This window comes from Cetorhinus maximus, chromosome 29 (assembly GCF_964194155.1).
Source record: "Cetorhinus maximus chromosome 29, sCetMax3.hap1.1, whole genome shotgun sequence".
Lineage (NCBI taxonomy): Eukaryota > Metazoa > Chordata > Chondrichthyes > Lamniformes > Cetorhinidae > Cetorhinus > Cetorhinus maximus.
The window spans coordinates 3,973,288-3,999,550 of record NC_135907.1 but is presented as its reverse complement, the minus strand read 5'-3'; the positions used below and the strand labels follow the sequence as shown (position 1 = coordinate 3,999,550).

Below are 26,263 nucleotides of genomic sequence, written 5' to 3'. Positions count from 1 at the left end.
TCCCTGCTATTTCTTATTTCCACCCAAACTGAGTCTACAGCACAATCTATTGCACCTATTTCACTACCCACCACCGCACTGATACCTTCCTTTATCAACAAAGCTACCCCACTTCCATTTCCTTTTTGACTATTTTTCCGGAAGGTTGAATACCCTTGACTATTGAGTTCCCAGTCTTGGTCACCCTGCAACCACGTCTCTGTAATAGCTATCAAGTCATATTCATTGATTTCTATTTGTGCCGTCAACTCATCTATCTTGTTACAAATGCTGTGTGCATTTAGATAAAGAACCATAAGCTTTGACTTTTTACCATTGTTACTCATTCTGGTTCTAATTTCTCCTGCACTCTTCTGCTTATATTCTCTGCCCCTTCCTGTCACACTTTATCGTTTGCCCCTTCACTACCCTGCACCCCTGCTATCTCATTTCTTTTTGATTTTTTAAACTTCCCTTCAATTGAGCCCTCCACCCCCAATAATTAGTTTAAAGCCCTATCCACAACCCTAGTTATATGATTCACCAGGACACTACATGGTTCAAATGAAGCCCATCCCAATGGAACAGCGCTCTCCTTCCCCAGTACTGGTCCCAGTGCCCCCATTAATCAGAACCCATTTCTCCCACACCAATCTTTGAGCCACGAATTTACCTCTCTAATCTTATTTACTCTACACCCATTTGCAAGTGGCTCAGGTAGTAATCCGGAGATTATTACCTTTGTGGTTCTGCTTTTTAATTTAATCCCGAGCTGCTCGTAGTCCCTCAGCAGAACCTCTTTTCTAGTCCTACCTATGCCGTTGGCACCGACATGGACCACGACAACTAGATCCTTCCCCTCCCACTCCAAGTTCTTCTCCAGCCCAGAAGAGATGTCCTTAACCTTGGCACCAAGTAGGCAACACAGCCTTCGGAACTCTCTGTCTTTGCTGCAGAGAACAGCATCTCTGAGCCTAACTATGCTACCCCCGATTACTACTTCATTTATCTTTTCGCCCCCACACTTGAATGGCGCTCTGTACCACGGTGCTGCAGTCAGTTTGCTCATCCTCCCTGCAGTCTGTGCTCTAGTCCACACCGGGAGCAGGAACCTCGTACCTATTGGACAAGGGCACTGGCTGAGACTCCTCCAAAGCTAAAATTTGGATCCCCAAACCTGCCTCACTTGCAGTCACACTATCCTGTCCCTGACCACAGTTCAAATTTGATGTAATTAATCTAAGGGGCGTGACTGTCTCCTGAAACACAGTGTCCAGGTAACCCTCCCCCTCCCTGATGTGTCGCAGTGTCTGCAGCTCGGACTCCAGCTTGTTAACTCTGAGCCGAAGTTTCTCAAGCGGCCAACACTTGCTGCAGATGTGGTCACTGTGGACCGCACCAGTGACCAGCAGCTCCCACATACTACAGCTGCGACACATCACCTGCCCAGCCATCTCTATTCTATTTAATTCATTAATTTGGATGTTAAATATTTTTAAAGTGAATTTCTTAAATGTACTCTTCAGCTGTAATAACATCTCCTAATTTAAACCACTTGGTCAATCAAAAGAGACATGGAAGAGAATTTTTTTTTCCTTTTTCGAAAAATATACTTTATTCATAAAATATCTGGAAGAACATTCCAAAACATTTCTAAATGGCCATCACAAAAAGTACAATCAGATTCAACTTTTACACATGGATCACAAGGTGCATCAATACAATCAATGAATATTACAATCATTTCAATATGGTCATTACAGACAGTCAGACAATGGGATTGGAGTTATCAACATACATCATGTTGCACTCTGAGGTGCTTCAATACAATTATAATACAATTAGTGTTCACTGCATACATTTATTCTGAGCCATACAGCCCGAGGGGTCTATACAGTTCCCAGCCCCTCGGTGCACTGTGGCTGAAAGGTCTTAGACAGCGACCTTTCCCCATTGCGCCTTTGTGGCGGCTGCCCCAAGCTTTAGTGCGTCCCTCAGCACGTAGTTCTGGACCTTGGAATGTGCCAGTCTGCAACACTCGGTCGGGGACAACTCTTTGCGCTGTAAGACCAACAAGTTTCGGGCAGACCAAAGAGCATCTTTCACCGAGTTGATGATCCTCCAGCTGCAGTTGATGTTTGTCTCGGTGTGTGTCCCTGGGAACAGCCCGTAGAGCACAGAGTCCTGTGTCACAGAACTGCTCGGGATGAACCTCGACAGAAACCACTGCATCTCTCTCCAGACCTTCTTTGCAAAGGCACGATCCACAAGGAGGTGAACAACGGTCTCTTCCCCACCACAGCCACCTCGAGGGCAACGTGCAGAGGGGGTGAGACTCCTGGCCTGTAGGAAGGATCTGACGGGGAGGGCCTTTCTCACCACCAGCCAAGCTACATCTTGGTGCTTGTTGGAAACTTCTGGCGATGAGGCATTCTGCCAAATGACTTTGACAGTCTGCTCGGGGAACCATCCCACAGGATCCACCCTCTCCTTTTCCCTCAGGGTCTCTAGGACGTTACGTGCCGACCACTGCCTGATGGACTTGTGGTCAAAGGTGTTTTTCTGCATAAATTTTTCCACCAGGGACAGGTGGTACGGCACGGTCCAACTACTTGGAGCGTTCCGCGGCAGCGTGGCCAGACCCATCCTTCTCAACACCGGGGACAGGTAAAACCTCAGCACGTAGAGACACTTGGTGTCTGCGTACTGAGGGTCTACGCACAGCTTGATGCAGCCGCACCCAAAGGTGGCCATCAGTATGAGGGCGATGTTGGGCACGTTTTTTCCCCCTTTATCTAGAGGCTTGTACATCGCGTCCCTGTGAACACGATCCATTTTCGACCTCCAGATAAAGCGGAAGATGGCTCGGGTGATCACCACCACGCAGGAGTGTGGAATGGGCCAGACCTGCGCCACGTACAGCAACAGCGAGAGTGCCTCACACCTAATGACCAGGTTCTTACCCGCAATGGAGAGGGAGCATCGCTCCCACATGCCCAGTTTCCTTTTCACCATAGACACTCACTCCTTCCAGTTTCTAACGCATGCCCCGGTCCCTCCGAACCATATCCCCAGCACCTTCAGGCCGTCAGCCCTGACGGTGAAGGGGATAAAGGATCGGTCAGCCCAGTTCCCAAAGAACATGGCCTCGCTCTTCCCACGATTTACCTTGGCTCCCGCGGCCAGTTCGAACTGGTCGCAGATGTGGATCAGTCTGCGCACCGACAGCGGATCCGAGCAGAAGACGGCGACATCATCCATGTACAGGGAGGCTTTGACCTGAGTGCCTCCACTGCCTGGGATTGTCACTCCTCTTATGCCCGGATCCTTCCTGATGGACTCAGCAAAGGGTTCTATGCAACACACAAACAGGACAGGGGAGAGAGGACAGCCCTGCCTGACTCCAGATTTAATAGGAAAGCTATCTGATTCCCACCCATTGATTGAAACTGCGCTACTGATGTTAGTGTAGAGCAGTTGGATCCAATTGCGAATTCCCTCCCCAAACCCCATTTTGGAGAGCACATCCACCATGTAGGTGTGCGATATTCTGTCAAAGGCCTTCTCCTGATCCAGGCTGATGAGGCAGGTATCCACACCCCTGTCCTGTACATAGGCAAGAACCTCTTGCACTGTCCTCTAGGTGCTGCTGACTGCCTGTCCCATTTCTATCTGACCTCAAGATATTTAGTCTATTCCTAGTTATTCTTCGGAAGGTGGCAGGATTTTCAGGATGGTTATTCTTCATTAGCTGGGCTGAAACTAAAGCTCAGAAAAATCAGATTGGCTTAGAAACAGGTAAAAAAAAAATCAATAGCGCCAGTAAGCCAATCAGGCCGGCCAATGGTGATAGTGAGGTATAAAACCCTGTTGTCTTTCCTCTAGCTGGATAGCAGATTCTCTTCCCAAGATCAGAGCACCCTCACAGGATATGTGCGATCCAGCCCACAAAGAGACAAGGTCAGTACTTTACAATTCAGTTGTGTCTGGTACATCCCCTGTTCAGGTTGAAGTGAGATCAGCCATGATTGTAATGAATGGCGGGGCAGGCTCGAGGGGCTGAATGGCCTACTCCTGCTCCTAGTCCTTATGTTCTTATGTCAGGAGCAGCGGGGAATGGTGGCAGTAATGAAGGGGGCCGCTCAGCTCATCATTTCCTTGCCAGCTCTTCACAAAAGCCATTCAGCCTCTCCCCATCGCCTGCCCTTTTCCCTGTAACCATGCAACTCTTTTCCTTTTCAGACACTTATCCAATTCCCTTTTGAAAGCCACAGTTGAATCTGCCTCCACCACACTCTCAGACGGTGAATTCCAGATGATTACCACTTGTGGTGTAAAAAGGTTTTTTCCTCATGTGGCTTTTGGTTCTTTTGCCAGTCACCTTAAATCAGGGCCCCCTCGTTCTCGATCCTTTCGCCTATAGGAACAGTTTCTCTCTATCCGTTCTGTCCAGATCCCTCACGATTCTGAACGCCTCTATCAAATCTCCTCTCAACCTCCTTTTCTCTAAGGAGAACAGCCCCGGTTTCCCCAATCTATCTACGTAACTGAAGTCCCTCATCCCTGGAGCCATTCTTGTAAATTTTTTCTGCGCCCTCTCCAAAGCATTTACATCTTTCCTTGAGCACGGAGCCTGAAATCGGACACAATAATCTAGTTGAGGCCCAACCAAAGTTTTATAAAGGTTCGTCGTAACTTCCTTGCCTTTGTACCGTATGGGCGGAATTGTCCGGTCCTGTTGGCTGCGGGCATCGTGATGAGTGGGGGAGGGGTAGAATTCGGCACGAGGAGCAGAAATGGGTTTTACGCCACAGCGGGGTCATGTGATGGTGTCCGTGATGGCGGAACGCGAATCTCGTTGGAGGCTAACGTGAACACAATTTGCATCCCAATTGCTATCGGGATTCAAAAGTGAGGCCCGGCCGGAATCGTCCCCTCAGGCCTGGTTTACCGCTAGGCCAGTGGGAAAACATGCCCGTGCGGAACAGGTCTGGACAAGCACGAAGCCAGGACTTACCTTTAGGGCCTTGCTCAGATTGCGGTCGCCTGAGGAGGTGAAGAGGCTGGGGCCCTGCAGCTAGCGGACCCCTGGAGGGGCACGTGCACCGTGTGCGGGGTGGGTCCTCACGCGCGTGGCTCTGCCGCAAAGCAGCTCTCCGGATGTGGGAGGCCTCTCCTTGATGCTTCGGGCCTGCTTCAGAACATCACGGCCTTGGCCCATTGGCTGTTACGGATGGTCGGCGGAGGGCGGGGGGAGGGGAAGGGCTAAGTGTGAGCGGGAGAGGAAGGTGTACCGGGCAGGATGGAGTGGTGGGGGAGGTGAGGTTGGGGAGTGGGGGGACGAAGGTGTTGGGGGAATGAGGTTAGGAGTGGGGGGACGAAGGTGTTGGGGGATGGGGGGGTTGAAGTTGGGAGAGGGGGGACTTAAGGTGTTGGGAGGAGGGTGAAGTGAGGGAGGAGGGTGTAATGGGGGAGAATGCTGCAAGTGCGGAAGTAGGTGTAAGGGAGGGAGTTTGGAGGGGAGAACCTGTCCAGGGGGAGGAGGGAGTTTGGAGATGGGAAGTGTCTGGGGGGGTGTGGAGGGAGTTCAGAGAGGGGACGGTGTGCAGGGGGAGGAGGGATTAAGGGTGGAGGAGGGAGTTGGGTGGGGTATGTCCCGGTGAAAGCACAAGAGAGGGGTCTGTGGAATCAATGACTGTGTCCTGGGAAGTGAATTGAGGGTGGGTATGGTAGGAGGGAAAGGTGAGTGTGAGAGGGGGGGCAGAGGGAAGGCTGTTAGAGTGGGAGGGTGAGGGTGTGTTGGTAACAGTAGAAGGGGCGGCAAGGATGGTTTGTGGGGACATGGAGGCAAACACGGAACCTGGGGGTGGGAAGGAGGGGGTCAGGGAGGTCAATATGGACGGGGAAGCTCGGCTGAACCTGCCTCCTCCTGCTGCGGACACGTGTCCGTGCAGTGGCCACCAGATTGTGAGCCTGATGGAGATGTGAGGGTGTGTGTGAGAGTTAGTGGTGTTGTCCCTTGAGGTGTGAGATCCCTGTGGATGTGTGATGGGTTTGGGAGTGTGTGAGGTGAGAGTGATGAGGTGGTTGATTTACCCTGGCGGAACAGATGAGACTATTCATCCTCTTCTTGCACTGGGTGGCTGACCTCCTCTGTGCTCCGGTGACACTGACCACCACTGCCACTGCCTCCCAGGCCGGATTGGTGACATTGGCGGACCTCCTGTGGCCGGAGTGTGGGGGGTAGAGGACATCGCGGTGCCTTCCACTGTGTCCAGCAGGCGCCCCAGAGAGGGGTCACTAAATTTGGGGGCTGCTGTCTTCCGGGCTTTCCCGGGATCTGCTCCTGGTCTGTAGATATGAAGTAGGCTGCCTGCTGGTGCGTTTTAACCATGGTACCCGGAGCGAGGAAGCGCTGAGGTCACGGCATGGTGGGTAAATCCGATCCCGCCCGCCAGTGAGCCGGCATGTTCCCTGTGGATGTGTTCTAAACGAGGTGGGAAGCGCCGGGAAGGGGAGGATACAGCGTGAATAGCTACATTGCAGCCGGAGGATACAACTTCCTTTTCCACCCCTGTCACCGCACTCAGTGCAAATCTGGGACGATTCCGCCCTATGTCTCTATTTATAAAACCCAGGATCCCGTATGTCTTTTGAACCACTTTCTCAGCCTGCTCTGTCCCTTTCCATAATTAGTGCACATACACCCCCAGGTCCCTCTGCTCCCACATCCCCTTTAGAATTGGACCCTTTATTTTATATTGCCTCTCCTTGTTCTTCCTACCGAAATGAACCACCTCACACTTCTCTGCATTAAGTTCCGTCTGCCAAGTGTCAGCCCATTGCACCAGCCTGTCTCCGTCCTCCCCGAAGTCTATCCCTATCCTCCTCACTGTTCACAATACTTCCAGGCCACCTACAAATTTTGTAATTGTGCACCATGTATAGCCAAGTCCAGGCCATAAATATAGATCAAGAAAAGCAAGGGGCCCTAGTACTGACCCCTGGGGAGATCCACATTGTATAAAGGCAAAATACTGCGGATACTGGAAACCTGAAACAAAACAAGAAATAGCTGGAAAAACTCAGTAGGTCTGACAGCATCAATGGAGAGAAAGGCAGAATTAACGTTTCGAGTCCGTATGACTCTTCAGAGTTCTGAAGAAGAGTCACACGGACTCGAAACGTTAACTCTGTCTTTCTCTCCACAGATGCTGTCAGACCTGCTGAGTTTTTCCAGCATTTTTTGTTTTTGTTCCACACTGTGTACCTTGCCCCTGTCCGAAAAACAACTTTTCACTACCATTCCCTGTCTCCCGTCACTCAGCCAACTTCGTATCCATGCTGGGCTTCAACTTTGCTGATCAACCTGTTATATAACATTTTATCAAACATTTTTTTGGAAGTCCATCAACTGCATTACCCTCAGCAACCCTCTCTGTCACCTCGTCAAAAATCTCCATCAAGTTAGTTAAACACATTATTCCCTTAACAAACTCATGCTGGCTTTTCTTAATTAATCCACACTTGTCTAAGCAACTGTTAATTTTGTCCCCAGTTATAGTTTCTAAAAGCTTTATCTCTACAAGTTAGACTGACTGGCCTGTGGACGCTAGGTTTATCTTTACACCCTTTTTGAACAAAAACATTTGCAGTTCTCCAGTCCTCTGGCACCACCCTTGTATCTGAGGAGGATTGGAAGATTATGACCAGTGCCCCTGTAATTTCCACCCTTACTTTCCTCAGTATCCTTGGATGCGTCCCATCTGGTCCTGTGATCGATCAACTTCAAGTACAGTCAGTCTGTCTAACATCTCCTTTTTATCAATTGTTACTCCATCCAGTGCCTCAACAACCCCCTCTTTCACTCGGACTTTGGCAGTATCTTTCTCCTGGGTAAAGGCAGACAGAAAGCTAGTGGAATTTAAATGCAATTAATAAAGCTGGAATATAATGCTAATCTCCTTAATGGCGACCATGACAACTATCACTGATTGTTGTAAAAACACATCTGGTTCACTGATGTCCTTTAGAGAAGGAAACCTGCCATCCTTACCTGGTCTGGCCTACGTGCAACTCCAGACTCTCAGCAATGTGGTTGACTCTTAATTGCCCTCTGCAATGGCCTAGCAAACCATTCAGTTCAAGGGTAATTAGGAATGGACAACAAATGCCAGCAATGCCCACATCCAATGTAAGAATTAAAAAAAAGTACTCATTTTGTACCTCACCCATGCCTTCTGTCTCCACGCAAAACATCCCCATTTTGGTCCCTAATCGGCCATATCCCTCCTCTTACCATTGACCAGAAACTGAACTGGACTGGCCATATAAATACTGTGGCTACAAGAGCAGATTCAGAGGCTGGGAATTCTGCAACGAGTAACTCACCTCCGGACTCCCCAAAGCCTGTCCACCATCTACAAGGCACAAGTCAGGAGTGTGATGGAATACTGCCCACTTGCCTGGATGAGTGCAGCTCCCACAACTCTCAAGAAGCTCGACACCATCCAGGACAAAGCAGCCCCGCTTGATTGGCACCCCATCCACCACCTTAGACATTCACTCCCTCCACCACTGGCTCTTCGGGGCTGCAGTGCGTACCATCTATAAGATGCACTGAACAACTCACCAAGATTTCTTTCACAGTGCCTTCCAAACGCTCCACCTGGAAGGACAAGGGCAGCGAACACTTGAGATCACAGCCCCCCCAACCTCCGAGTTCCCCTCCTTCATTGTCACTGGATCAGAATCCTGCGACTCCCTACCTAACAGCATTGTGGGTGTACCTTCCCCATGAAAAGGCCACACTCCACCTGCTCATCGGCAGCTAGGGATGGGAAAGAAAACAGTGACACCCACATCCCGAGAATGAATCAAGCAAAAGTCACCAAGAGGAAGGCTGTCCGTTTTCCACTCTTGTTCAGCTGCAGAAACTTTTGAGACCCCCAGAGTTGGTACAATATAATATAACCTGCCTCTGTCTCATTCAGGCAGGTATAACTTTCTCCTCATTAGAAGAACAGAACACTTACACAGGATCTGTTCGTGCTCTTTCCAGAACTGATAGGGTCAGTATTTTCACTTTATCTCACGCTTTGAATAAGTCCTCCATCACAAGAAGGAAAGGACTTGCATTTATGTAGCGCCTTAGCATCCCCAGCACATCCTGAAGCACTTTACGGCCAGTGTCCTCACTGCTGTGGTAAACGTGGCATCAAGCGCCCACAAACAGCAACGTGATAATGACCAAAATAACTTGTTCTTGTGATGCTGGGTGAGGGATAAATATTGACCAGGCCACAGGGGTGAATTCCACTGCTTCTTCCACACCTGAGAGGGCAGACGGTGGGGGGGGGCTCAGTTAAACATCCCATTTGAAAGACAGCACCTATGACAGTGCAGTACTTTCACGGTGCTGCGTTGGAGTGTCAGCCTGGATTTTGTGCTCTAGCCCTGGAGTGGACTCCGAGTCATGGCTGGTGCAAGTTAATGGGTTTGTGGATATACAAAAGCAATTAAGCTGAATCTATTATTACTGATTAGACAGTGGATCTGTACGGTTGGGATGGTGCTGATTTGTCTCACTGTTGAGAAAAGATTTTTTTCCCTCAGTTATCTGGCTGTTGGAGGACTGGTTAGAAGGTCCTTATGGCTGTTCGACTGCATGCGGCGTCGAATCCTCATCACGACCCTGTGCTTCTCAGACATCCAGTAGGATAGTGATCAGGAGTGAGAGTCCGAAGATTTTTGCGCTCCGTGTCCAGGGGACTCAGCTAACTCATCGCCCAATGGGCAGTGAACCTGGGATCTTCCTGTTCCGAATGGCTCAGTTCTGTACAGCCTGACTAGTTGCATTGTCACATTGCCTGTTTCTGTCCCTGCCTCAGCTCATCCACTGTTGGAACCTCATCCATGCCTTGGTTACCTCCTGGATTTGATTGCCCCGATTCTCTCCTGGAAGTCTTCCCATTTTCTGCTCTCTATAACATTGAGCTCGTCCAAAACTCTGCTGCTGGTGTCCGAACTCGCGCCAAGTCCCGTTTACCCATCACCCTGTGCCCGCTGCACCAGCTGCCAGTCTGGCAATGCTTCAAGTTTAAAATTCTCATTCTTGTTTTTTTCAAATCCCTCCTGGCCTCACCCCCTCCCTATCTCTGTAACCTCCTCCATCCCCACATCCTACTGAGATACCTGCCCTCCTCCAATTCTGTCCTCTTGCGCGTCCTCAATTTTAATTGCTCCACCATGGGTAGCTGTACCTTCAGCCGCCTGGACCCAAAGCTCTGGAATTCCCTCCCTCAGTCACTCAGGCTCCCCTTAAATCCTTCCTCGGGGCCTTGGTTACCTGCCCCAGCATCTCTTTGTGCGGCTCACTGTCAAATAAAAGCAAAACACTGCGGATGCTGGAAACCTGGAACAAAAACAGAAAATGCTGGAAAAACTCAGCAGGCCTGACAGCGTCTGTGGAGAGAGAAACGGAGCGGACGTTTCAAGTCCATATGACTCTGAAGAAGGTGCTGTCAGACCTGCTGAGCTTTTCCAGCATTTCCTGTTTTTGTCTCACTGTCAAATAGGTTTGATAACACTTCAGTTAAGCTCATTTAACTACATTGAAACGCTTTCGAGTTATCAACAGTCACAGATTGCAACTCTTTCGAGTACAATCACAGTTCTTGGTTTCCAGGAGTGGGACATGAACCCACAACCCTCTGATTCAAAGGCGAGGGTGCTATGAACTGAGCCACAGCTGAAGGCGCTATGTGAGTGGTGTTGTTGTTATTGGCAATTGAGCCATCAGGGAGGGTGACACTAACCAATTGGACTAGGTTATTGGCCCCAGACTGTGGGTGGGATTTTACGGCAGGGGGATTTTAGGATCCCACCGAAGTCCGTGGGCTTTTGAGTGGCTCCCCACACCTTACCCACCTCGATAGGGCCATAAAATTCCGCCCCAAAGCTTGGTCACTTAAGGAGCAGCCTTTGGAGACTGGGTATGCTCAGTCAGGGTATGAGGAACATGGCAGTGACTGGGGCCTCAAACATAGACTGGATGGAACTCCCAACTTGCAGAATTGAGCCCCAGCAATGTGTCCGATCTGAAACTTGATAACTGTATCACTGCTGAATCACAAAACTATCTGTCCTTCAGGTGGACACAAGGCTCAACACACCAGAGGAATCAAACCCTTACACAGGATATCGCTGGTCTTCCCTCACAAGTGATAAGGTCAGGATTTTCACTTTAGTGCCGGGGTTTTGCGGTAACCAGTGAAACAGCGGCAGAAGCAGGATTTCCCTGGTATAGGGGAAGCTCCCTCTGGACACAGTGAATAAGAGGGAACAACCTCCATACAGTGAGTCAGATCTCGCTGGATAAAATAGCCACGTGTCCGTGATGCATGCTGTTATTAATGCACAAACCAACCAGCAAACTCAGGAGACTAAGAGACAAGCTGTTAACTTCATACAAACAACATCGTACCCTTAGCAGTCCTGTTATTTTAAAGAACATTTGATTTACTTGCCATTAAACTCACTGCAGAAAGCTAAATCTGGTAAGTAATAGCATAAGTACCCTTCAATAGGGGAGGTTTTGTGGTGCAGTGGTCACACTGGCCCCTACCTCTAGGCCAGAAGCTCTGGGTTCAAGTCCCACTTCAGAACTCGCTGGCCATAAAAGGTGCATTTATAACGTGGCCAAACAAGTTGGTTATCAGCCTGTAAATCCTTCCAATACGCCCGGTGGCAGGTGGTAAGAGCGGGAGAGTTTCCTGGTCAGCCATACTGCAGAAGGCAACGGCAAACTACTGCAGCACTTTGCCAAGTATAATCATGGACCAACCCAATGGAAGCCCATCATGATCATCAATGCCCTCTTAGGGTGTGGCACCTGAAGGAGGAGGATCTTTTAACAATATGACAATTGTTAATGACGGTCAGTCAACCTCTCTAGCCCAGAAAGGGAACAATTTAAACTGTTCAATCTCATTCCTTCAGGTAATTAATTGTTGTTATAGATTTCTAAAACGTCAAAAATAATTTTACTTTCTCTTTCCATTTTTTTTATCACTCTTAATCTAAACTTTCCCTCCATTTCTCATTCTGCACCTGATTTGATTTTGATTTGCCCTACTTATTCTGTTTATTTTCAATCCTTCTCATTCACTGGTTTAGAAAATATGCTGCTGGTCCTGGTGCAGACACCCCATTGCTCTGACCATATTGTTACCAGCTCACTCTTACATTGCAAAAAATTCAATCTGAAGGTTGCAGATTGAATCTGCTTCAACAAGTTCTGGCCCAATAATGTTAGGGAGGGAGCTGGTATGGGGCGATGGTGGTGTAGTGGTGATGTCGGTGGATTAGTAATCCAGAGATCCAGGCTAATGCTTTGGGGGCACAGGTTCAAATCCTGCAACTGGTGGAATTTAAATTCAATTAATAAATTATAAAGTTCATCTCAATAATGGTGACTGTGACAACTATCATCAACTGTTGTAAAAACCTGCCTGGTTCACTAGCCATGTAGGGGAAGGAAACCTGCTGACCTCACCTGGTCTGGTCCACATGTGACTCCAGACCCTTAGTAATGCGGTTGACTCTTAACTGCCCACTCAAGCCACTCAGTTTAAGGGCTATTAAGGATGTCAAGTAGATAAATCTCCAGGCCCAGATGAAACGTATCCCAGGCTGTTGAGTGAGGCAAGGGAGGAGATGGCAGGGGCGCTGGCAATAATTTTCAATACCTCTTTGGCCACAGGAGAGGTGCCAGAGGACTGGAGGATAGCCAATGTCGTACCATTATTCAAGAAGGGAGGAAGGGATAAACCAGGGAACTACAGACCAGTCAGTCTAACCTCAGCGGTGGGGAAACTATTGGAAGCAATTCTGAGGGACAGAATTAATCTATACTTGGAGAGGCAGGGATTAATCAAGGACAGTCGGCATGGTTTTGTTAAGGGGAGGTCATGTCTGACCAATTTGATTGAATTTTTCGAAGAAGTGACCAGGTGTGTAGATGAGGGCAATGCATTTGATGTAGTCTACTTGGACTTCAGCAAGGCTTTTGATAAAGTCCCGCATGGGAGACTGATAACGAAGGTAAGAGCCCATGGGATCCAAGGCAATTTGGCAAATTGGATCCAGAATTGGCTGAGTGGCAGGAAGCAGAGGGTGATGGTTGAGGGGTGTTTTTGTGACTGGATGCCTGTGTCCAGTGGGGTTCCACAGGGATCGGTGTTGGGTCCTTGCTGTTTGGTATATGTGAACAATTTGGACTTGAATGTAAGAGGGTTTATCAGTAAGTTCGCGGATGACACGAAAATTGGTGGGGTGATAAATAGTGAGGAGGATAGCCTTAGATTACAGGAGGATATAGACGGGCTGATCAGATGGGATGATCAGTGGCAAATGGAATTTAATCTGGATAAGTGTGAGATGCACTTGGGCTGGACAAACAAGGCACGGGAATACACGATGAATGGTAGGACCCCGGGAAGTACCGAGGATCAGATGGACCTTGGTGTACATGTCCACCGGTCCCTTAAGGTAGTGGGACAGGTAGGTAAGGTGGTTAAGAAGGCAAATGGGATACTTGCCTTTATCAGCCGAGGCATAGAATATAAGAGCAGGGAGGTTATGCTGGAACTGTATAAAACGCTGGTTAGGCCACAGCTAGAGTATTGCATGCAGTTCTGGAATCCGCATTATAGGAAGGATGTGATTGCACTAGAGAGAGTGCAGAGGAGATTTACCAGGATGTTGCCTGGGCTGGAGAGTTTTAGTTATGAGGAGAGATTGGATAGACTGGGGTTATTTTCCCTGGAGCAGAGGAGATTGAGGGGGGACATGATTGAGGTGTATAAAATTATGAGGGACATAGATAGGGTAGACAGGAAAGAACTTTTCCTCTTGGTGGAGGGATCAATAGCCAGGGGGCATAGATTTAAGGTAAGGGGCAGGAGGTTTAGAGGGGATGTGAGGAAGAATTTTTTCACCCAGAGGGTGGTGGGAATCTGGAACTCACTGCCTGAAAGGGCGGTAGAGGCAGAAATCTTCATAACATTTAAGAAGTATTTAGATGTGCACTTGCGATGCCATGGCATACAAGGCTATGGGCCTAGTGCTGGAAAATGGGATTAGAATAGTTAGGTACTTGTTTGACCGGCACAGACTCGATGGGCCGAAGGGCCTTTTTCTGTGGCTGCAGACCTCTATGACTCTATGATGGGCAACAAATACTGGCCTTGCCAGCGATGCCCTCATCTCATGAAAGAATAAAGAAAGAAAGTGTTCTCCCAGTGCAGAACATTGTGTGACACAGGCAGGAGTTTGGGGACAGAATGACCTGCAGCCCTTGATGTGCAGCTCCAATGTGTGAGGCTTTGTACTGGGAGCTCCAATGTATAAAATCTGCCACCTGGCGGTATATGTTAGCAGTGGATTTAGTCATCTTGGCAAGAGCTTTATCCTTCTGCACTGTCACAGTCAAACATAGTGTGTGGAGTAAGGAAAGCAATCTCTTTGCCCCTCTGTATGTAGTGTCCATATTGCCTGAGGGTTGCTAATGTTGGCTCGGACCATGATATCACTATGGGGAAAGACAAAGAGGCAGGTCCCAAGAACTAGCCCAGCTGCTAGGGGGATTCTCGGTCGGTGTTATTGTGCACCATGCTCTAGCCCTATAGCCCAACTGAGCTAACTGATGCCCGAGGGAAAGCATTAGGACGGAAAACAGCGACAACATTTACCGCACTGTAGATCCTCAGAAGCGAGGGTGATGGTAGTGTAGTGGTAATGCCACTCGACCAATAATCCAAAGACCCAGGCTAATCCACTGGGGGCATGGGTTCGAATCCCACCACAACAGCTGGTGGAATTTAAATTCAATTCATAACATCTGGAATCAAAGACTCGATTCAGGAATGGTAACCATGCAACTATCATGGATTGTCACTAATGCCCTTCAGGCAAGGAAATTTACCATCCTTAACTGGTCTGGCCTGGCCTGGCCTACGTGTGACTCCAGACCCACAGCAATGTGCTTGACTCTTGACGCTCACATCCAATGAAAGAATAATTAAAATACAATATTTCCCCCCGTCCATTCCCCTCTCTGTGCTACAACTGACAAAGTGTCTGATTGAGTGGAGTCACGTGATCAGCATTCCACCAACAGGGATCCTCAGGGGGCATCACACCCGCGGATGACCTAGCTGCCATGAGAGTTGCCAACTCTGGCTGGATCTATTCCTGGAGATTCCATCACATGACCTCCCCATGCACCCCTCCCTCCCCCACCTCACCATTGATTGTCCAGCATGTCCATCCTCAGGATGCACCACCTTCCCAGTGCCATGAAGAGATATTAATGTGTCGAATGTTATTGGAAATTATTTTTAAATTGGACTTGTAATAGGGTCTGTGTCTATGTATGCGTCTGCTTAATTGGATTAAAACCAGGGTGCTTTGATGTTTAGTAGTTTGAGATGTTAATTAGATAAATGTAAGGAGAGAAGGTAAAGAGTATATTTGCATTTGTTGAATAAACCATTCAAAAGAATGGATAAAATCTTGTATCTGGCTGACAGACGCCAAGCAAAAGTGTTTATATTACTAATAAAATGGGTGGAATGAAAGGATTATTGTTAGGAGAGGTAAATTTTTTTTTAAAAACCTAGTATTACAATGGAAAATTTACATTCAAAGAGGAAGCTGGGTATAAACAGAGGAGTTTGTGTGTGTAGGTCAGAGGCATTCAAGGTCTAACCGGATTGTAAGCCTAGGACTGTGAATTTGTAAGGTCAAAGGTGCTTTGCCCTGGTCTCTGTTCTGGTGCGAATGTCACTTGCCGCTTAACAGCCGAAGACTGAATACCGTCCAGTCTACGGGTCACTGTTGCCTTGGTGAAGGTTTACCTGGGAGTGATTAATTTGGGGATTTGTTTAAAAGTTATTATGGTAGTAATCTGTAGACATGTGTATGTGTTTAAACTTGTTGTTAAGTTAATAAATGTTTAATTTAGTTTTATATAAAAACCTTTTTGAGGCTTGGTGGTCTTATTCCCGAATTCAGAGCTGCATCTCAAACAGACTAATTGAAAATATAGGTTATGACAGTTGTTCGGGTTTCCCCCTGGGATTGAAACAACTCAGCCTTTACCAGCTGCTGGGTCGTAACACCAGCGAATTGGCACTTTCTCCCGGGGCCTGCGGGCTGAGCCGGGCTTGGGAATTTCCCAACTCCCACTACCCACCTTGGTGATGAACATCTGGATATCGGTGATAGGATCGGGAGGAAGCTTGGCGTGTTGCTGCAGTGCCTCATTTTGACAAAACACGCTGCAGCCCTGGTGCACCCATGGCCGAGGGAGTGGAGATCTCCAGCCCCTCCCGTTGCTCTCTATCCAGACCTTCCCCCACTCTCTATGCAGAGACCCCACCCCACTCTCCTTCCCTACTCCCGATCCAGAGCCTGGCTGAATGTTACCAACCCTTTGCCCTTTTATTCTGAGGAAATGCCATTAACGTGAAACGCTAGCTCTAGTTCCCCTCTCCAGAGCTGCTGCCTGACCTACTCAACCTTTCCAGCCTTTTCTCTTCTCCTGCCTTTAAAACACTTGCTTGCTTCCTGTTTCATTACAGACTGGTAGAGCATTCTCAAATAGAAGCTCCTCAACCTCACTGAACAGAGATGTCTATCTACAAACAAGTGACAAGCACAATATGGTAAGGGCGCTTTTGTATCAGTCCTTGGGATGTGGGTGGCACTGGCAAGGTGAAAGGGGCTGGTAGTGAATCAGCAGCTGATCCATCGCTGCTCCAGCTTTTATCCTCCATTCACTTGGAGAATATTGACAAGGTGTTTAACTTCAACTCAATTAAAAGCACCAGCGAGACTAATTTAATGAGTCTGCAAAAGAGTTTGGACTATTGTTTGGTCAATGTCAGTGAAGACATAGCTGCTGTTCTGTTACGAGCTGGTTTTGTGGCACTGACGAGCATGAGTTTCACCCTTTGCTCTTTCACCCCATTTTGGAGCCTGGCCATGAATTTCCAAGACACTGAATCTTAGAGCAGCTTCTAGGATTGTGTTTAGATTTCATCAGAGTGATTTTTGTGCAGAACAGTCCTGATTGGAAGCCGCTTGCCTCTTCCCCTGCTGGTTATTTGTTGGGTTTCTGCTGCTGGTCTGGAATGGCCAATCCAATTGGCCGGTCAGACGATGAACGCCGTCTCCCCTGTCTGTGCAATGTTGCAGGGGGTTCCCTGGCGTTGAAATGTGGCATTTTCACCCATGTTACTCTCCATTTTAATCGATAACCAACAAGCAGTGAGGAAAGAAATAAATTAACAATCAAAACCCAACCCAGCAATCAAAAAAAACCCACTGTCGGCTTTTCATCAAAGTAGCAACTACACAGAAAAGGGTGAAGTTCACTGTGTGAATACGAATATTGAGATCACATACCATTATTAATAGACAGTGTCCGTCAGTAATTTAAGAAGCAATTAACTATATATATATGGTTACTGGAAGAAGCAAAGTAGTAAAATATAAACAGATGTGTTGTTCTCCAAACCTTTCGAATACTTGTTGCTCCCTGTCTCATTACAGACAGACCGAGGATTCTCAACTAGATCCTCCTCAGACTCGCTGAACAGAGACGTCTACCTACAAACGAGTGATAACTATGATAATGTAAGAGCATCTTTGTATCAGTCCTCGGGAGGTGGGTGACATTGACAAGGCTGCTTTAGGAACATAGTTCAGGAGGAGGCCATTCAGCCCCTCGAACCTTTTCCACCATTCCTTTAGAATATGGCTGATCTGTGACCTAACTCCACATACCTTCCTTTGCCCCGTATACCTTAATAGCTTTAGTTAACAAAAATCTATTAATCTCAGGTATAAAATTAACATAGGAAAATAGGACTTGGGAGCAGTGTTGATCTGGCTGTGATGTCAACTTGACTTTCCTGTCTGCTCCCCGAAACCCTTGACTCCCTTGTCTATCAAGAATCTGTCTAACTCAGCCTTGACTAAATTCCAGTGACCCAGGGCGGAATTTTCCATGCCTGCTGGTGTTGGGCCGATCGGTGGCTCGAGCAGACAATATGGCGCCATCGGTTTCACCACGGTGGGACACCAGTTTGCGATTGTCCGCTTGGCCTGCCAATGGCGGGCAGCGTTTCCTGCCATCGGACGTCGGGAACCTCATCGTATTACATCATTATCAGGCCAGCCCGCCAGAACCATCCCCAACCGCTGGATCGTCCGTCCATGTCGGGAAAGCACGCCGACGTGTTTCACACCAGCACCTCAAAGGCGTGCGCTTGGCGGCCTGCACTTTGAGGGGAACTCGGAGGTGAGTGCACAGTAACATCGTGCAGCGCTCACCAGGGTCGCCAGTTGGACCTCAAGCTTCAGAGGCAACGGGACGGGTCAGGATTAAGGGCAGCCCTGCCTTTGAGGTGACTGGTGGTGGGAGGGAGGGGCTGTGGTAAGGGCAGCCCTGCCGTTCGGTGTGCGGGGGTAGGGTGGGTGAGGGAAGCAGTCACGCATTCGGGAAACCTGTATAAAGTGACCGTTCCTCTGCAGCTGAGACAGTTCAGGTGTGGCCACGTTGACATGACTGGGGTCGGGCCTCTAGTTTATCTGCCTATTCAAGCAAATCAGTGGCATCAAAGTGTCACCAAGTGCTCCAGAGCTTCCCCCGACCCTGGCACAGACTTCAAACTCATGAGCATTTTAGTGGACTGCAGAATGTTGTACAATCTCCTCGCTAAAGCTGGGCCATGTAGCAGGCACTGCTGGAGGTGCTCACAGCCCCCTGCAATGTCATCATCCCGCTTTGGACCAGTCACCCCCATGGTTCAAGCTAACAGGGCAGCCTTGCAGCGCGCTAACCCCTGGCCATCCAGGTAGTGACCAGCACCCTCCAGGAAGTGATAAGGGGCTGTCACACTGAACCAGGACAGGTTCTTAGTGCGCCCATGCTAACCCAAGTGCCGCTCTCTTTCATCCTGCAGGAGGAGTACATCAGGATCATGGAGCCTGGTGAATAGCTGTATGACTGATGACGGAGACGACGGAGGAGAGAGCGACTGAGGGTCCTGGCTGCGCAGAGGCAGGAGCAGCAACCTCAGGAAGAAGTGGCGGCTGGGGCTCCCGCACACACCGCCCAAGAGCCACTGCGAGTCATCACAGGCCGGGGCCTAGTGACACCCAGGGTCTGTAGATGCCGCCTTTCATTCTGTAGAACCAGTGTCGCTGAACACTGCGCATGTCTAGGGAACTAGTCAGTCACATCTGCACCTGCTGCAGGATTTGGCACCACAGGGACATGGACATCGGACATTTGCCCGGGACCAGGAGAGCCAGGATGCAAGAGCGATTAGATTCGCCCGGATCTCAGGTTTCCTACAGGTGCAGGGTGCGATCGACTGCACTCATGTGGTGCTCAGATCTCCGTCACAACGCACGGCTCCATTCGCTGAATGTGCAGCTGGTGTGTGACCACCAGAAATGCATCCTGCAGGTGTGCGCAAGGTTTCCAGGGAGTGTGCACGATGCCTACATCCTCAGTCAGTCTCAGATCCCTGGAGTCTTCCAGGGTCCACGGAGGCTGCAGGGTTGGCTCCTCGGGGACAAGAGCTATCCGCTGAGGACCTGGCTGATGACACCTGTGTGGCGGCCTCAGACTGCAGCAGAGCGACGGTACAATGAGGCTCATGCTGCAACTCGCACCTGGTGAAGCAAACCATCGGGATGTTGAAAATGAGGTTCTGGTGCCTGGACCGGTCTGGTGGAGCCCTGCAATACAGCCCACAGAGAGTGTCACACATCATCATCATCTGCTGCACCCTTTACAACCTGGCGCTGCAATGGGGAGAGGAGCTGGCTGAGGAGGAGAGGGAGGAGCTGGAGGTCTCCTCTAATGAGGAGGATGTCGACGGGGATAAGGGTGAGGGTGTCCTCAAAGGCAGCAATGAAGGCGATGAGGTCATCGCACTGGCCAGATGAGGTAGGCGCACATGGGAGGCCCTCGTAGCTGCTAGATTTGTGGAGGATGATGACGACAGGCAGTGAGGTGTCCCCATAGTTCCTCATATCGCATCTGTGAATGTTTGACTTTAGCCTGGCTTATGGCAACGTGAATACCCTCTGTGGGAATGCTCCTGTCATGGAGACGCAGTGGAGGCCCTAACAGTCGCTCGATTCCAGGAGGATGATGATGACATGCAGTGAGGACACCCCATAGATCTTCACATGGCCTCTGAGAACGTGTTACTCCTGTCTGGCCGAGGGCAGCTCGCTTGTGCTCTGTGATCAGGGTCATATCATAGAGACACAGCTGTGAAACTTTAAATGCACCTGATCCTTTGGCAGCCTTCAGAATCTGTCTCCTTCAGGAGCACAGCGTCACCGGACACAGATGCTGAAGAGATGGGGACCAGCCCCACCTCAAAGGTGCTGAGAGCCACACAGAGAGAATGACGGAACTCTGTGACGCCTGCCCAGGACATTCAGGCAGCAATGACCAGCACCATTGAGGTGCAGGCATCATAATGTGTCCAGGTCGTGTAAGACCGAACTATCACTTTGGTCTGAAGGCTGCACGTTGCACAGGAAAGCAGCCCTGGACTGAGACACCTGCCCTTATCTCATGTGGAAAGGTTTCACATCTGAGTGACACAAACACTGCTCATCAGAACAAGGAGCCATAGGCAGGGAGACATTCTTGGGAGTTTAGTTACAATAGTGACCATTATGTACAAGTGATTAACACCCATGCCCAGGCTGTGCAACTAATTCTTCTTAATTTTCCTAACCCTGCTGCTATATCTTGTTGCTCCCCCGATATCCACAGTGGAGGTGAAGGCAGCCTGCTGACTGCGACGCCCTGTCTGTGATGATCTCGGCGGGCGCCCTCTGGAGGGCTGAGACCTGGAGGGCCCCGGCCTGCTTTCGGGGTCCTGCTGTGTGGCAGTGACTCCCTCCTCAGCCTGTGGAGCTGGAGCTGCTGGGGTCAGAGGAAGAGGGGATTCAGATGGGCCGGACACTCACGGAGACACCGGGATGGATGGGCCTGGGGTTTGCCCCTGCTGATCCTCCTCCCTATGGGTGCCCGAGGGCCCCTGGCTGACTCCTTGAGGAGAAGGGGAAGCTGGAGTGAGATCGAGTTGCCTGGCACCCCTCTCATATACACACTGTTGGGGGCCGACTATGGTGTCAGTGATGGAGTTGAGCCCATGAGGCAGTGCAGGAGCGAAGTCCTGGACCAAGGTCTCCATGCCGGCTGCCATCCTACCAGTGTTGACCTCGGTGCGTTGCAATGCCAGTGCTGTCACCTCAGAGTGAAGGCAGACGGACTCCTCCATCGTGCCTTGCAATCTGAGGAGTGCAGCGGACATCCCTTCCTGATGTTCCCGAGTTTGTCTTTGCAGCTCCAGCAACTGTGACATGACCGAGTCCAGAGGCTCCTCATCTGACTCAGACTCAGCAATGTTCTGGCCTCCAGCAGCCCTCCGAGTACCGGGGACCTGGGAAGTCCCTGCGTCCACCTGCTGTGGATCAGACAGTGCGATGTGTTCACCAGATTGTGATCCTGAGGCTACTCTAAAGCTATGTCCCTCCAAGGTGTGTGTCTCTGCGCTGGTGGAGGGTGTGGGTGATGCTGTGATGGGACTTCAGGGAGGGTGCCTCCAGATTCCTCTTCCGAGGTTTCCACAGGGCCTGATTGGAGACCCTGGGTTGTGAACTCCATCAGCTATCTCCGAGATGTGCCTGCAAAAGCAGGAGAGATAATTAGTGCATGGCAGTGGCCTGTGAAACAGGACACATCACTCACAGTGTGGTTGTCTGATGGATGTTGCACTGCTGGATCCTCACTTGGTTGAGCAGCGCCGACCTCACCATCAGCACAGGAACGGTCCAGATCCTCGCCGGCCAGCTGGATGGCTCTGTTTTCAAAGTCTGTGAGGACCTTGATTTCAGACATTCCTCCATTGGCCTGTGACCTCTCCCTCTTGTGTGCCAGCTTGTCCTGCATGGATAGAGATGGAGAGAGTGTAAGCAGGATTCCTGCCAGGCCAGATGATAAGTATGTCTGGCCTGTGTGGGTGCTGAGTGGTCCCATGGATGGGATGAGGACAATGACGGTGTGTGTGAGAGAGTGAATGGTGATGTCCGTTGCACAGGCAGTGAGTGAGGGCCCTGTGGGTGTGTGATGGGTTTGTGAGTGTGTGAGTGAGAGTGATGAGAAGAGTGACTTACCCTGGCGGAACAGAGGAGATCATTCATCCTCTTGTGGCACTGGGTGGCTGTCCTCTTTCGCAGGGTGTTGGCGCTGACCACCACTGCCACCGCCTCCCAAGCCGGGTTAGTGCTGTTGCTGCCCATCCTGTGGCCAGAGTGGGGGGTAGAGGACATCCTGGCTGGGCCTCCACAGCACCCAAAAGGCGCTGGAGAGACGTGTCGCTGAACCTGGGGGCTGCAGCCTTCTTCAGTTTCAGGGCCATGTCTCCCATGCAGCAGTGGTGGTCTGGACGCATTGAGATGTGGGCTTTAAACATGGCGCCCAGCGTGATGCAGCGGCGGGGTGATGGTGAGGCGAGGGAATGAGAGCCCCTCCCTCTTTCTCCCCCCCCCCACCCCCCTCCATGGCAAGGTTGTGTTTCCCGGGAGTGCCGAATAATATGGCGAGTTTGGGACGGGATGAGATGGTGTGAAAATCCACCATCGCAGACGCCCGCTACCGCGCTTGGTGCTAATGTGGGACCGTTCAACCCCCAGCCTCCCCTACTTTCCACAGGATTCCACAGACTAAAGACCCTCGGAGTGAAACAAAATCCTCCTCATCTCCGTCTTCAAGGCGAGACCTCTTATTCTTAAACTGTGCCCTCTAGTCCCAGCCTCACCCACAGGAGGACACATTCTATTATCCACCCTGTCCAGCCCCCTCAGGACCTTATATGTCTCAAAAAGATCACTTCTCATTCTTATAAACTCCAATGGATACAGGCCCAGCCTGTTCAACCTTTCTCCATAAGATAAGCCCTTCACCCCAGGAATGAGTCGAGTGAACCTTCTCTGAACCGCTTCTAATGCAATTATATCCTTTTTCAAATAAGAGACCAAACGGTACACAGTATTCCAGATGTGGTCTTACCAAGGCCCTGTACAGCTGCAGTAAAACTTTCCTAGTTTTATATCCCATTCCCCTTGCAATGAAGGCCAACATTCCATTTGCCTTCCTAATCACTTGCTGTACCTATGTACTGACTTTATAGGCAACATTTTTTGTCCGGTGGGAATGAAATAGTGCGCGATGGTGTCGGGCGAGCGTCCCAACGTCGTCGCGCGCTCTCGCGAATATTTCGCTGGGCGGGCGCGCGTGAGAAGGCAGCAGCGTGTGCCTGCTGGCAACTAGAAGGCTTAATAACGCCCTTAATCAATTAATTGAATTGAATTTTTCACTGCCTGTCCAACCGTTCGGTTGGCGGGCGAGCGAATAGACCAGACGGCCTTTGCATTTTTAACGAGACCTCATCCACGGGCGGGATGCGTTTTGGACAGTAAATAAAAAAAACCAAGAAAAATTTTTAAAACTCATATTTAACCTAGTCACATGAGCAAGGACATGTTCTCCTTATTTTGGAAATCTTTATTTTTATTGTTAAAAGCCTTCAGCTCCCTGAGGCGGCACTGTGCACATTCGCACACTTCAGCGCTCGTGCTCCTCCTGCCTCCCCCACCCCCAGCCAGGCAGCGCTGAGGTTATAAGCGCACGCTCCGTGCTGTCTAGCCGTTAATCGGCCAGGCCAGCGTGAAATCGTGGTTGGGACCCAATCGCGGGTGGCACGGTCACTCCCGGGCCAGCCCGCTGCACCCGCCCGGCGAGGTAAAAATTCTGTCCTATGTGATTCATGGACCAGCTCACCCAGATCCCTCTGTAGTGCTGAGCTCTGCAATCTCTCTCGATTTAAATAATACGCTGCTTTTCTATTCTTCCTGCCAAAGTGAACAAGTTCACATTTCCCCGCATTAAACCCCATCTGCCAAATATTTGCCCACTCACTTAACCCTATCTATATCCCTTTGGAGACTCTTTTCCTCCTCTTGACAACTTATTTTCCTACCTATCTTGGTGTCATCAGTAAATTTAGCTCCCATACATTCGGTCCTTTCATCCAAATCATTGATATAGATTGAAAATAGTTGAGGTCCAAACACTGATCCCTGTGGCATTCCATTAGTTACAGCTTGCCAACCTGAAAAAGATCCATTTGTCCCTACTCTCTGCTCCCTGTTAGCCAACCAGTCCTTTATTCATGCTAATATGTTACCCCTTACACCATGTGCCCTTATCGTAGCAAACTTTGATGCGGCATCTTATCAAATGCCTTTTGCAAGTTTAAGTGCACCACATCTACAGGTTCCCCTTTATCCATCTTGCTTGTTACTTCCTTAAAAAAACTCTGATAAATTAGTGAAACATGATTCCCCTTTCACCAAATAACTGATATAGCTTTAATTGCCATTTGTGGAAGAGAGTTCCAAACTTTCTGCTGCTCTTTTTGTGTTGATGTGTTTCCTAATTTCACATCTGGAAGATCTGGCTCTAATTTTTTGGACTATGCCCCCAAGACCCAGAAGACTCTGTAACTAGGAAATAGATTCATTGTCCATCCCCAGCTACCCTGAGCAGGGGCTGCTGGGCTTCCCCATTGAACAGCTGCAGTCCAGGTGAATTTATTGTGTTATTTAGAGTGACGATGTGGGACAATGTAATATATTTCTAAGTCAGGATAATGTGTGACTTGGAGAGGAATTTGAAGGTGATAGTGTTCCTATGACGTCGGTGATAGAGGTTGCAGGGCCGGGAGGTGCAGTGGGAGTGAACTTGATGAGTTGCTGCAGTCTCTCCGTAGTTAGTACAGGTGTGGCTGCAGCCAAAGGCACCAATTTTAGCAGAAAACAACTTAGACGCAAACCAGGAAAATGTACTTCACGTGTACGTTAATTTAAACAACATCTCCCCGACCACCCCCCCAACTCCCTCCCTCCCCCATTCATTGTGAAACATCTGCAGTTTTTAAGTTGTGAGCTTCTTCTAGGTTTGTGTCTAGGCTTCACCAGGTGATGGTTGAGAATGTCCGCACACACAGTGAGACTCATCAGGTCCCGGGGCCTACTCTCCATCCACAGCATGTTCACCCGCTGTTTGCCCTTTGCCCTGTTGGACCTTCTCGTAATTGGCTGCTCGACAGTGAAAACATAAATAAACAGGCTGTTCTCCAAACCATTCAAACACTTACTGCTACCTGTCCCATTACAGACAGATCGGGGATCCTCGAGTAGAAACTCCTCAAGCTCATTGAACAGAGATGTCTATCTACTGACAAGTGATAACTATGATAAGGTGAGGGAATTTTGTATTTGTCTTTGGAATGCGATTGACATTGACAAGCTGTATTAGGAATATAGGAACAGGAGGAGGCCATTCAGCCCCTTGAGCCTGTTCTGCCACTCAACTAGACCATGGCTGACCTAACTCCATCGACCTCACTGTATCCCACATCCCTTAATCGCTTTGGTTAACAAAAAATTATCAGTCTCAGATTTAAAATTAACATGGATCTATCATCAATTGCCATTTGTGGAAGAGAGTTCCAAATTTCTACCACCCTTTCTGTGTAGAAGATTTTCCTAATTTCACTCCTGAAAGGTTTGTGTCTAGGCTTCACCAGGTGATGGTTGAGAATGTCCGCACACACACTGAGACTCATCAGGTCCTGGGGCCTACTCTCCATCCACAGCATGTTCACCCGCTGTTTGCCCTTTGCCCTGTTGGACCTTCTCGTAATTGGCTGCTCGACAGTGAAAACATAAATAAACAGGCTGTTCTCCAAACCATTCAAACACTTACTGCTTCCTGACCCATTACAGACAGATCGGGGATTCTCAAGTAGAAACTCCTCAAGCTCATTGAACAGAGATGTCTATCTACTGACAAGTGATAACTATGATAAGGTAAGGAAATTTTGTATTTGTCTTTGGAATGTGATTGACATTGAGAAGCTGTATTGGGAATATAGGAATAGGAGGAGGCCATTCAGCTAATTAGTCTCATTAGGAGCCTTGTTAACCACAGCAAAAGGCAGCTGACCTTTTAAAAATTTATTCATTCATGGCATGTGGGCTGGGCCAGCATTTATTGCCCATCCCTAATTGCCCTTGAGGTGGTGGTGGTGAGCTGCCTTCTTGAACCGCTGCA

At 49.3% G+C, this 26,263-nt stretch overlaps 1 protein-coding gene across 1 annotated transcript in view; it reads left to right on the top strand.

The window, feature by feature from the left end:
* LOC144669321 (uncharacterized) overlaps positions 1 to 26,109 on the top strand; it is a 140,331-nt gene extending 114,222 nt beyond the window's left edge. The window contains exons 14-20 of the mRNA XM_078531681.1: positions 3,865 to 3,939; positions 8,973 to 9,050; positions 11,132 to 11,209; positions 16,626 to 16,709; positions 17,599 to 17,682; positions 25,325 to 25,408; positions 25,936 to 26,109. Of these exons, the coding sequence (XP_078387807.1) occupies positions 3,865 to 3,939; positions 8,973 to 9,050; positions 11,132 to 11,209; positions 16,626 to 16,709; positions 17,599 to 17,682; positions 25,325 to 25,408; positions 25,936 to 26,109 (657 nt within the window). The remainder of the gene's footprint in view (positions 1 to 3,864; positions 3,940 to 8,972; positions 9,051 to 11,131; positions 11,210 to 16,625; positions 16,710 to 17,598; positions 17,683 to 25,324; positions 25,409 to 25,935) is intronic.
* The last annotated feature ends 154 nt before the right edge of the window (positions 26,110 to 26,263 follow it).